At 34.2% G+C, this 12551-nt stretch overlaps 2 protein-coding genes across 3 annotated transcripts in view; both read right to left on the bottom strand.

The window, feature by feature from the left end:
- LOC128159241 (inositol-pentakisphosphate 2-kinase-like) overlaps positions 1-6812 on the bottom strand; it is a 41752-nt gene extending 34940 nt beyond the window's left edge. The window contains exons 1-4 of one of the 2 annotated variants that reach the window (XM_052822304.1): positions 6795-6812; positions 3308-3408; positions 2542-2619; positions 1919-2017 (exon numbers count right to left, since the gene is read on the bottom strand). In XM_052822304.1, the coding sequence (XP_052678264.1) occupies positions 1919-2017; positions 2542-2619; positions 3308-3376 (246 nt within the window). In that variant the 5' untranslated portion in view covers positions 3377-3408; positions 6795-6812. Of the gene's footprint in view, positions 1-1918; positions 2018-2541; positions 2620-3307; positions 3409-3597; positions 3617-6794 lie in introns of those variants that run through there. The other variant, XM_052822305.1, reaches the window with a different exon arrangement.
- Positions 6813-10888: 4076 nt separating this feature from the next.
- LOC128160473 (protein BTG2-like) lies at positions 10889-12345 on the bottom strand. Its single transcript, XM_052823803.1, has one exon. The coding sequence runs from the start codon at positions 12112-12114 to the stop codon at positions 11566-11568; it is 549 nt and encodes a 182-aa protein (XP_052679763.1). The 5' UTR covers positions 12115-12345; the 3' UTR covers positions 10889-11565.
- Between the last annotated feature and the right edge of the window lie 206 nt (positions 12346-12551).

Below are 12551 nucleotides of genomic sequence, written 5' to 3'. Positions count from 1 at the left end.
TCTCAAATGTCTTTTATATTGGCTTGTGCAGACTAAAGTTCGAAGAACAATAAAATTCATAAAAAGAATCTCAAGTCTCAAATGTCTTTTATATATATGAATTACTCGGATCAGATAACAGATCAGCATTCTTAGAAGCGAACTGTTGTAGAAAAAAACGTTTTGGAAAATCCAGTTAAAGTTGAGTGACTGAGGAAACGATGACAATCCTGTCTAAGCTAGGGTGTCAGATAAACCACTGCTAACAATTCCATGAGGGAATAAATGAAACACGAGACAGACAGCTACGAATAATTGTTTCTGATCAACAACGAAAAATAATTGCGATGAATTTTGTACTTGTTTTACTGTAGGGAGATTAATTTTGCTTGTTAACAGTTATGAAAGTGATTACACAGTAAATGGTGATCCAAATCCAGGACATTAATGTCGCCCTTCATACAGATATGTTAATAATGTACTGCACAAATAATTCCACGCTAAAAGCAATTTTTTTTTCCCTTTATGGATTCCCAAAACTGATAATGACCTGAAATAGTAACATCGTCATTCCTATTTCCTACAGTCTTGTCTAGCCTTTAGATCGCTCTAATTTTGGCAGCCATGTTTTTCGAATGCCTTTTTTTTCTCTTTCTCACAGAACAGCATACCGGTATATTGACAGATATTAGGAGAAAGCCAACTGTTTTTGAAATGTCTCTTGTCTTCATCTTTATAACAAGAGCACAGTAAGAGGTTAAGTAAAAAAAATCAGAGTGTTGGATAACATATTCTCTCTCTCTCTCTCTCTCTCTCTCTCTCTCTCTCTCTCTCATTCATATGCATAATGCATCTGATTCAGGAAATAACTGAAATATTCTCAAAGGAACATTTTTATTTTACCTAAAAGAAAAATGTATATACCTATTGATCCCTTTTCTCCATTAACAAAATCGGAAAACAGGAAAATTAGCCTAGATTTAACAGTGCTTGAAGCCAGGGGATGTAATTATTCCCCGCTGATCAAAGATTCATAGTGGCAATAAAGAACAATGCAATTAAATTGCAATATTTATTATCCTGTCAGACAAATATCATGCTGGAAGAACATTTTTCCTGTTGATTTTACAAATTATGACTAATTCAGAATTGTAACTGAACTTTGATTGAACCCCCAGACATAAAACACAAATCATACAGAGATGGTAGAGAAAAAAATGTTCCTAACCATGAGATAAAGCATTCCCAAGAGTTTTAAAGCTTAAAGCAATAAAAATGCTATACTTATTTACCACGTACATTCTTAGTTTCATTTTCAACCCCCCCCCCCTCCAAAAAAAATTGACTGCCCTCTGATGGCTAGGTTGAGTGCTACAGCCATGCAGTGTCAGAGAAACTGCCCAGATCCTGTTTATTTCAGATGTTGGTGTTGAGAATCAATATCTACACTCATAAAACTGATAAAACTTGGTGAAATTGAGTATCAATACCGAGTCTGGCAAGGAAATCCATTTCAAATCTACCTTTTCTATCTTAACAGTTTCTAACAAAAAAAAAGTGATGCATTTTTCCTGAATGTGTAACTTGTATTATTTCTGTATGGTGCACAAATGTATTTCTGCAAGGCAAGGCGAGGAGAGGAGAGGAGAGAGTTTCCTGAAAATGCCTAGAACATGCATACCAAGTAATGACCAGTATTAATGACATTTCACAAATATAAAATGATTCTGACCTCTGAAATCATAGTATTGTGAGGTACCTTGTATGCAATGTATATACAATTCATTTAATAGCAATTGATTCTGGTAACATTGGTTGATTTTCGTTATTAAATAGATTGTTCTCATTATCATTCTCATTCTCTCTCTCTCTCTCTCTCTTATTAACAAATTGAACAAAGTGATTGACAAACAGACAGACTGGTCTGACTTTAACTTACTGGAATCACAACAAAGGCATCTGTCAGAAGGGGGACCATAATGTTCTTGATGTACTCAACATTATCCTCCAGAGATTGGTGAATCCATTTTGATCTCTCCTGAATACAAAATAAAGTCAATATAAACTCTGATATTCTTTACTTTTGCATTTTTTTTTTAAAAAACAATTATTGATTTCCAATTCTATTCTAATGATTAATATATAGGTGTACTTAGATGGTATGTTGCATTATCAATTGATTTTTATAAAAGGATAATACGAACAGCATTAATATTGCAAATCTTAATCATGCATGGTTTAAATGAATAAATAAATGAGTGAAGTGCGCATATTTAAAAAGAATAGCCACCTGAGGCTGCACTGTAACTGGGGTACTGCTCTTTTGTTGAGGGCAAATTGACATTATTTGAAGAAATATGATATAATGTAAATTGTTTCAAATACATCATTTAATTATCTACCTACTAGAACTTAATCAAAGTATTTCAATTTGAAAGAGAGCAGTACTGCAGTTACCTTGAAGGGGTCTACAACATGTTGCTAGGATAATCATGATAATCAAATATTCTAAAAAAACAAAAACAAGAATCAATAAATTGTAAAGTATATAAATGTCTATACCTGAGCACGATGACCTTTGTTACAGCCCTGTTTGCCGGAGTACTTGCCAGCTTTCATAAGACGATACACTTGTTTCTCCTGAGGGAAAAAAGAGTGTATTGTGTGTAATTTATAGTTAATGGGCAAATCGTGAATTAAAGAGACAAACAAGTGAAGCAATGCTAATCAAATACGTTGTTGAATAATCTTATGAAAAAGATTTAATAAACACCAAAATAATTACATATCTAATTTAAACTTTAGTTTATTACTTAGAAAACCAAGTAAAAGACTGTTCAATTTGAATTCTCTCTGTTATCAACTGTCAGACTGTCTCCTTTATAATCAAAGACAGAAAAATTTGGGTTATACACAATTAATACATGCTGCTTTGTTAGATAATTGAAAAGCAGAAGACAATCGCAGTTCAAACTAGTACTAAGCAGTTTAGTTTGAAAAATCAACATAAAGATACAATGTTATTTTCTTGAGAGCAGTCTCCCATTTATCTGTTTCAAGTAGCTCTTCTATAACTCAATATATTGTACATATGGAAATTGATCCGATTCATCGATAACATCTCTGGCAACGTTCTGCACTCTCACATGTGGAAAACATCACTGTATCGCTGCATAACAATAAATGTCACGCGGCTCGAACGCAAATTATTCAAAGTGGTATGATGTTATTTAAGGCATAATTCATTCCCTTTAACTAAATATAAACTAGTAAAATACTTTTTAGACCTGAAGCGTATTAGTCATTCATTAAAAAATAAAATAATTACCTTTTCTGTGGCTAAAACAAGGTTACAAATTCCTTCACCTCGGTAATACACATTTTCACCATCCGCCATTGTGCATTGATTATGTACACCTAAGTCGCCTCCTATAAAGAAGAGTTCTATACTATAGACAATAGCTGCAGAATTTTGCATTTATAGGCCATATTCTTTTTTTCCGGGAATTCTGGCTCCATGCCACGAAAAAAAAAATGTAAGGTCACATTGCCCATTAAATTGAATGTTTAAGATGTGTATAAATTCAAAAGGCATAGAAATAGCAGGTAAATCCTTACACGTCGTGCTTTTTTCCCCTAAGAAAAACTGTTTAGCTACCCTTTTCAACCCATTTCCCGCGAATTCCGGCTCAATATACCACAATTAAAAAAACATGTTAAATCATACAGCACTAAACTTTACATTGAATGGTTTAAATTAATATAAATATATAATTTAAGAAGGGTTTCACAACAAAATCAGACCTTTTTTCCAAGAAAAACTGTGTTAAGCTACCCTTTTCGACCCCTTTTCCGCGAATTCTGGCCCAGGCCATATATATACATGATATATATTACCACAAAAGCATGTTAGATCATATAGCACATTACATTGAATGGTTTAAATACATGTATATAATTCCAAAGGATTTGTCTACAAACACAGACTTTTTTCCGAAGAAAAACTGTGTTAAGCTACCCTTTTCGACCCCTTTTCCGCGAAATCTGGCTCCATAATGATTTACCACAAAAAAAGCATGTTAGATCATGTATATCACATTCATTATATTGAATGGTTTGATTAAATACAAATAGTTTTAAGAGGGTTTGACTACAAAAACAGTCCTTTTTCAAATACTAACTACCACTTTCCCTGGGTCCTCATTATCGGTTCAGGAAAAGGGGGAGGGGAGGGGGTGAAAAAAGGTACTTAGCCACCATTTATCTTTTAAAATTGTGATATATAATAAATGGCGTAATTTTAGTTAGAACACAACATTTTATTTTAAATTAATAAACATTTGTTGGAAGATAATACATTAACCTTTTCGAGATTTTTATTTTTAGATTTTAAATATTTTATATCATATATGAGATGATATATATATATATATATATATATATATTTTCTTTTTTAAACTATGCTTCAAGTACATGTTCATCAGGTGCGAAAATCATGGAATTCTCCTCAGGAGACTCCTTTTTTATTGTAATAAAAAATGAAATAAAGTAGAGTTGATCTATTAAATATAATATAAATCTACATGTAATTTAATGTTGTCCGGCGGTTTTAGCGCTCGGGGATTCAATGCCATTAGCTTAATTGTAAATTAAATAACTCTGCTTTCAGAAAGGGGGGGGGTGTAGATTCCCCTTATGTTGATTTGCATGTACATGGAGGCTAATGGAAGATGGGGGGGGGGGGGGGGTAGAAAGGTTTGGTTTATTTTTAAAATTACATCATTTACACAGATCGAACAATGGTTTTGCTCGATAATACATCCCCACCCAACCTCTTGATTAAATTTACCTCTATTCCCACCCCCCCCCCCCTAAGTTTTACGTACTTTATACCTAGACTTATCGGAAGCTCTATATACCGTGTTTGATAAAAACTTACTCTAACTGATCGTTCCAGAAATGTATTTTAACTACACATAAATAAATAAAGAAAATAAATATATGAAAGTAGAACGTATACTAGTATTTTATATTCAGTTTATATTAAAAACGATGATCGCAGAGATGTGATAGGTACTAGCTACAGTGTATATAGACTAGTTTTCGACGTAACTGCATGTACTATATATGGGAATATATAAACGTCGGGACCCTGCGTACGTTGGCGGTGGGCAAATGAATATGCATGTACATTTAATTGTGATCATACGCGGGTTCAAAAAACTTTGCTCGATGGCCACTGGTGGGTTGGTGGGGAGGGGTGTGTGTGTGTAAGGGTCCGAGTGATGAGTTTGTACCCGGGGACGGGGGGGGGGGGGGCGTTTTTTTCTTTGTAAAACATGCACTGGCACATGACGTTATATATTTTTCTTGTAATAAAATATGTATCTTATTATGAGAAAAATGCTTGTATATAAAATCAGGCGCCTGTGATATGAAATTAAATATCAAGTTAAAATAATCCGGCCAAGGAGGGGGGGGGGGTGTCTGGACAAGCATGAATTACATCAACCCCCTACATCAGAAGAAAAATTATGAAAAAATTGAAAAGGAAATATTTCATTATATGCTCAAGCCGATAAATCACTTCAGAACAGGTACGTATTCACACGGAGACGCTATAGTAAAACTTCTCATGAATAATTTATTATATCGTGACACAACAACCTATTTCCGTGTACCGAAATCCGCTGTCAAAAATCAAGCTGTATTTTTTCTTCTTTTTACGTGCAAAACGAGGCACACAAATTAAATGACGTCACTTAATTTGCATTAGAGTTAGATATATACTACTCCATAGTTCATAATTAATACTAGCTATAAACGTATTTTTTTTCTTTTTTCGTCTTGTAATTAATATCAGTTTCCGTGCATTTCTGAGAGAGAGAGAGACAGAGAGAGACAGACAGGCTTGTATTCCTGGCCCCTTTTTATCGTATACCCATGTCGTCCCCCTCTACACACACTATATTCATGCAACACCCCCCCCCCCCCTCTTATTTACTCTTAAATAAGACTGGCACTGCACATGCAAGTCTTTCTCACAATTGGGCTTCTCTGCAACTGGAGAGAGTGAAATAAAAATACTGTACAACAGATAGATTTCCATACAACCATGTACACAACACTGCACATTCTGGGTCAAATATAAATCTGATAATGGTCCAAGAAACTATTGGTCAAACATTGAAGACAACAGAATTCCCTATCTAAGACTATGATTTTCAATTGTAATAATTTGTCTGGCAAAAGTCTGGATTATTACTGTCCCCATTGAAACAAACTTATCAAAATTTTGTTTTTTTTTAAGCATTAACTGACATCTAGTTTGGCATGTAGACTGCATGAGAATTGAAAATATTTGAAGGTGAAAAAAGGAAAGGAACGTATTTATTCCATGTATCCTGCAGAACCCTCACTCATAGCAGTGAGGGGTCAGCAGCATGCCCTATCCAGAAACCAGGGAGGTCCGACAGTTATTATGAGAAGTTGCCAAGGAGGGTCATCTTCACTGGCAAATGGTTTTCGGTCCACTCCACTGCCCCGTATGTGACATATTTTTGGTAATTTTATAATGTAAATTAAAAGAAATTTGAATTCCGCACGGGGGGGGGGGGATAGGGGGCTGAACCCCCTTCTTCCCGCTGTAGATCCGCACATGAGCGAAATTACCATCAGCCATATGATCAAAACAGGGATTTTTTTTCAAAAGCAAAAAAGTTATAGAGTGTTGACCAGCTGAGTTTTGTCCACAATTTTAGTACGATTTACCAATACAATTAGTACATAAGTATCCACCCAAATGTAGACCTTACCTCAGTACTTGGATAACTCCAGTAATAATAATTATGATGTTTTCAAAATTAAAAAATTATGAGCTTCATCCCTATCCATTGAAAAAAAAAACCAACAAACAAAAAACAGCCAAGGGTTGTGGTGATGATTTTGTTTTCAGCAAGATAAAAGTTGTTATGAACACCATGCTTTAAAAATGATAGGTTTTAATCGTATCATTACGAATGTGTGGTTATATATTTATCTACACAGTAGTGTATACCATAGGTCTGAACATAACAGGAATGCTGCTAGGCTATTGGCAGTACATGTTTATGTAATCACTATGGGCCGTTTCTAATGTACCTGTAATTTAGTTACTGTCCTATAAAAAGGAATGGTTTTATCTCAACATATGGAAGATCTCAGGAATAAAGATTTTGTCAAAAGTACAAACTAACACACAACAATTTGGTAATACCTTACACTTACTATGGGCATATTTTTACTCAACTAAATTAAGAAGTACCGGGTAAATGAACAACACCCCCCCAACACCCCCCATTGCTTCCCCTCTAACATATGAGTTACATACATTTATATCAATTATAAACGAATTCAGTATACCATATTTGATAAAAATTTAAAATCACACAAATTCATCTAAGATTGACCTCCTAAAAGTTTACTTGTCAAATATGTTGGGTCTGCTGTCAATTTCTCTTTTTAACCCCCCCCCCCCCCAACCTATCAATCAACCTTATCTAACAAGAAACTCAATTGTGAAAACATGTCTTCAGACATGAAACTTAAAACCAAAGCTTTTTAGAAGACCAGAATAAACCCATTGCGGACACAGCTTAGTACATTCATGGGCCAGGCCCATAATCTAGTCCATCAATGACTCAAATATATATATATCTTTAGAGTCTCAATCAATAGAGTTCATAATTCGCAAGAATGGTCTTTAAATGAGCACTGCCAGGCCTTTATTGTTCAATATTGCACAACTTTAAGACCATTTAATTCTGCTTAACCCTCTAGTGCCCCATGTAGCATATATGCTACATGGACTTGGATAATATGCTTAATGATAATTATTGTATATAATAAATTATCTCCCTTTGATTTGAACTCTCCACTATCATATTAGCAAAGTTTGGTTTTGGATTTTAACCTAACTCTACGTCACATGACTTGTTTACCCTATCAAACATGGCTGCCTCCATGAAGAACATAACACTGTACAGAGCCAGAGTTTCCTCAGTTATTTTCTAGAGTACATAGTGAGCATTTGTAAGAACATTTAAAAAAATATCTTTCAAAAGGATCAAATAATTGAATGGAGTATGAAAAATCCCTAAAATAATACATAACTGAATGCAAAAATTTAGTTGAAATGATGTGTTGCATATGTGATACATCAGGAATTTATTTTTTTGTATATTATATGATACACCGGGCATTTACAGAAAATACAGCTCATTTAAATTTTGGGCACTTTAAACATTGCAAATAACTTGAATATTGAAAAATAAACAGTTGTTTGTGATGTGTATTGTTATGTACAGTAAATACTACACAATTTATTTCGAAAGATTGTTTTTATTTTTTGCTTATCAATGAATAATATTTAGGTAAATCTATGTATCACATATGAAACATTGGGCATTAAACACTTGCTTTACAGTTAAATAAAACACAATCTATCCTTATATCAATGTACAGGTTTTGCATTAGTAAATCTGTATTTTGCAAATAAATCATTCATTTCTACTTTGGATGTTTATTTCTAATGTTTATTTATTTTCTTATCAGTGAATGTGAATCATCTGACTCATATTTTTGCGACTTTATATCAACTAAAAATATCAAAAGCCTTCCTCTGTTCATGACTGTGATTCTGACTCCTAATATATACACCCCCCCCCCCCCCCTCCGCCCTTGGAAGCAGCTTACATCAAGGAGAGAAACAGCATAAAAATCATAGTGATCCTCCTATCAGGGAATTGAATTTATGTGAAATAACTGAAGATGCAGACCATTTAGATGTACTACATGTACCTCAGCTGCAAAACCAGGAATGGAATTGCTCAAATCAGCAGTACAAAGACCCATACACTGATTTTAAGGGAAAACCTGAGGAAGCTCCTCCTGATGGATTGCTTACTCCACTCCAATTTTCAAACTCATGGTTCCTGACCACACGATTTCAAATACTAGTATATCTGACGCAATGCAGAAAAATTCCCTCCCACTTTAGCCTTTTGTTTCATATCTAGGTCAGTAGGTGCAGGTTGAAGGATGATTTTCATTAATGTCAGGTGTAATGCACCATTTTGGTTAAATTAATTGTAAGCTTAGATGTTAAGGTCAGACGACACGTTCCTCGAGAATCTTTTTTGTATCTCCTCGTAATAAAGAGTTCCAATAAAAAATATTAATTTTATAATTACTTTAAAAATGATTAAAATTTACTTATATGTGGTTATATATCTAGATGGTCGAGTGGTTAGAACCGTGGCCGCTCACTGTCAGAAGGGTATTGGTTCTAGAGGTCGTGAGTTCAAAGCCCCGCCCCGGCGGAGATATAGTTCTAATATATTGAATTTCGCTGTGGTGTAGATGTATTTATTTTTATAACAGCAATTCCAGTGTATTTTGAAGAAGATTATCTACATTGTAGGAAATTGCATACTCTAGTATTTTGCAGAAGTGCCTGGTAAGGTACCCTAATTTTTTGCAAAAAGGCTTGTCAAAGTAGTAGTAAACCACTAACAAATTCCTGGAAAAAGTTATCTAAAATTGAGGAACGTGTCGTCTGACCTTAAATGACCGATCGGGAGATTAAGAAGGTCAACAAATAATTAACCAATGAGTTTTAAGTAAAAATTTCATCTGATGTGACAGTTTGAAATAAATCCAAGATGGCGGCGATGGGTACCTTGTGTATTACTATTATTAGGGTATTTATCTCTATTATGACAAAAATTTAAAATGTCAGGTGCCTGTGTGCTCATCTTTGTCTAACAAAGACAGAAACTGTTTTACAGCTTTCTCATGAAAATGAAACATTCAACAATGCTTCCCCATTAGTGCCATATATATGAGTTGTTCAGATTTGACAATTGGTTATTCTAGTTTGACCTATTGCTGGTTATACTTAAAAATTTTAAGTCTGTTTTTTGTTTATTTTTTTGTAATTGTTGTCAGTTATTAAAATATTTTAGCAAATTAAATGTATTTTCAATTTGAATTATTCGAGTATTTGTATCATATATGCAACATGAAGTGGTAATGCCAAATGTAGCATATATGCTACAAGCTGTAAAATGTATAAAAATTGAGATATTGCGTTAAACTATCCGATTTCCTGTTAAAAATGATGATGCAAGTTTTATTTGTAAAAGTCAGAATTTTCTGACTGACTTAATTGGGTTTGGGCACTAGAGGGTTAAGCATTCTTAGGTTCTTTATTGTTCAATACTCTTACAACTAATAATGCCCAGTGGCTCATTAGCTTTTGTTAATTACCAGTTTGACCTCATTTTTTTTTTCTCTCTCTTCCTTTACTTGAGGGCAGAAAAAAATTAATAGCTTTCCGATGTTTTGTGTATTTTTTTTTCCTAGTGATTGGCATATGGCGTCTTGGTGGTAATCCTCTCCATAAGGCAACATATCAGTTCAGATATCATATCCATATTCAGTTATTTCACACTTCACTTTGTTAACTCTTACTATATTAAGGTAACAATTCTTAATAATTCTCAATTTTCACTTTCACAGATCACTGAAATTTTAGTATCAGATTATCGATAACATTGTTTTTTTAACATTTTTTTGTTTTGGACTGATCACTTCCCTCAGATTTTTTTTAATCATTTCCCTTCCAACCGACACATTTTGTTATGTCATAAAATTGGCACTCAAAACTTGTGATTGTCACAAGCCACTCAAAAACACTTGTGTATTATATATCCTTTTTTTTTTTTAAACTAATGAGTACAAATTCTTTTTAGCGTATCACGGTAAAATGCTATCAACATTTCCCTCCAACTTGTCTGTGTAAAACTGACAGACCAAATCACTCCTTTTTCTTTTCTTTAACCAGGAAAACATGACATAAGATCAAGTATATTTTGCAACATATAAATTAATTTATTCTGACATTTTGACATTTTTTTATCGAGTTTTTTTTACCTATTATTTCTTAGAAATTATGCACCTGATAAAAGGAGCAAATATATTTCTATAAAATGCCCCATGGTAACATACATGTATTTGTAATATTCTGTTCATTCATACAAGTTAATATACAAAATACATTCACTATAGAGATCAAAAATGGGACACATATCGGTCATGAAAGACTTAAAAAAATGCTAAATCCACTTTATGGAGAAAAGTGGAAATGCACATTAAAATAAACAACCCTAAGGGTCCCATTTCATGGCTGCAGGATTTTACCCGATCTATAGCAAACAATCAGGCGATGTAGACATCGTATATCTCCATTCATGCACATTTTACAAATTTAAAAACGCATCCTTCATAAAAATATTGCCCTTCGCATTAATATCACACACACAAAAATGGAATTATCTGCCTAGCACTACATCAATTTCTACAACACATCTTTTCAAACACTTAACATGTAAAAGAAAAAAAAAATATCTTTTTTTTAAAAATAGAGTTGTTCCCATATTCATAGTCCATTATAACAATAAAATAGGTCGTTATCCGTGAGAAAAATATGTACAGATGACTGGCAGCAAGTTTAAACGATGGAAAACAAACACTATGGCTCTTCAATCAGCTGTACACATAGGCGGCGAATTGCTTGAGACCCATATCCCGTGGAAATTCGCTCATGAACTGTCCTTTGCATGAATTGGCTGAGAAAGACATCATGGACATGGGTGAGGGGGATTCGCTTCCGCTGGACAATGATGAAGATGATGAAGTTGATGACATGGAGGAGGATGAGTTGTCATTGATAGATGTGTTATCAGACTCGAAAAGCACCCCAATGCTGCCATTTTCTCCTATGCGGTAGGACACGTCGAATGGATCCACCCAAATTGTGAGTTCTTTAGGAATGATGGAAAATATGACGGTCTCGTTTAGGCCACAAGAGTGGCCGGCCTGAAGAAGTAAGGGGTCCATCTTGTGGTTGATACGAATGCATCGATAGCCGCTGCCTTTGTTTGGCTTGGAGGGAAACCAGTGATTCTCGAATTTTGAACTCAATAAATTCTGTAAATTCTCTTTAAAAATATGCACCTGTTGTTCACTTACATGTTTAGAAGTCCGCAAGATGTTTGCGAGGAAGTCTACAGCACTTTTAACTTCGTTTTTCATTGTTCATAGAACGATCGAGTTTCTTTGATGGCGAAATATTTCTTCCGATTTCTTCAGATCTGTTGGGAAATAGGATAAATGAAGTTGATCTTCAGTTATCGTTTGATGAAACCTTTTCAATTTTTTTGGTCTTATGCTGACTCGGAGCGCTGCGGCCCTTTATTTCTACCAGAACTTTTTCTACGCCTTTCTCTTTGTTCGTTCTTCTCTTCCAGTATGGCGACCAACCTTCTGTGTACATTGGTTTATTAGATTCGTGACGTCAGACTCTGTGACATCACAATCGATAGACCGTCGACCAATGAAAACAGAGGATATAATTATTCGTCTTCCATATATGGAGACCTTTAATTATAGAATGAGACGTCACAACATGCTTTGTTTATTATTCGACTGTGACCGCTATATCCTCTGTTTGACCTATTTTCACCTACGAT

The sequence above is a fragment of the Crassostrea angulata genome, chromosome 8 (assembly GCF_025612915.1).
Source record: "Crassostrea angulata isolate pt1a10 chromosome 8, ASM2561291v2, whole genome shotgun sequence".
Lineage (NCBI taxonomy): Eukaryota > Metazoa > Mollusca > Bivalvia > Ostreida > Ostreidae > Magallana > Magallana angulata.
This window is presented reverse-complemented; position numbering and strand designations above follow the sequence as displayed.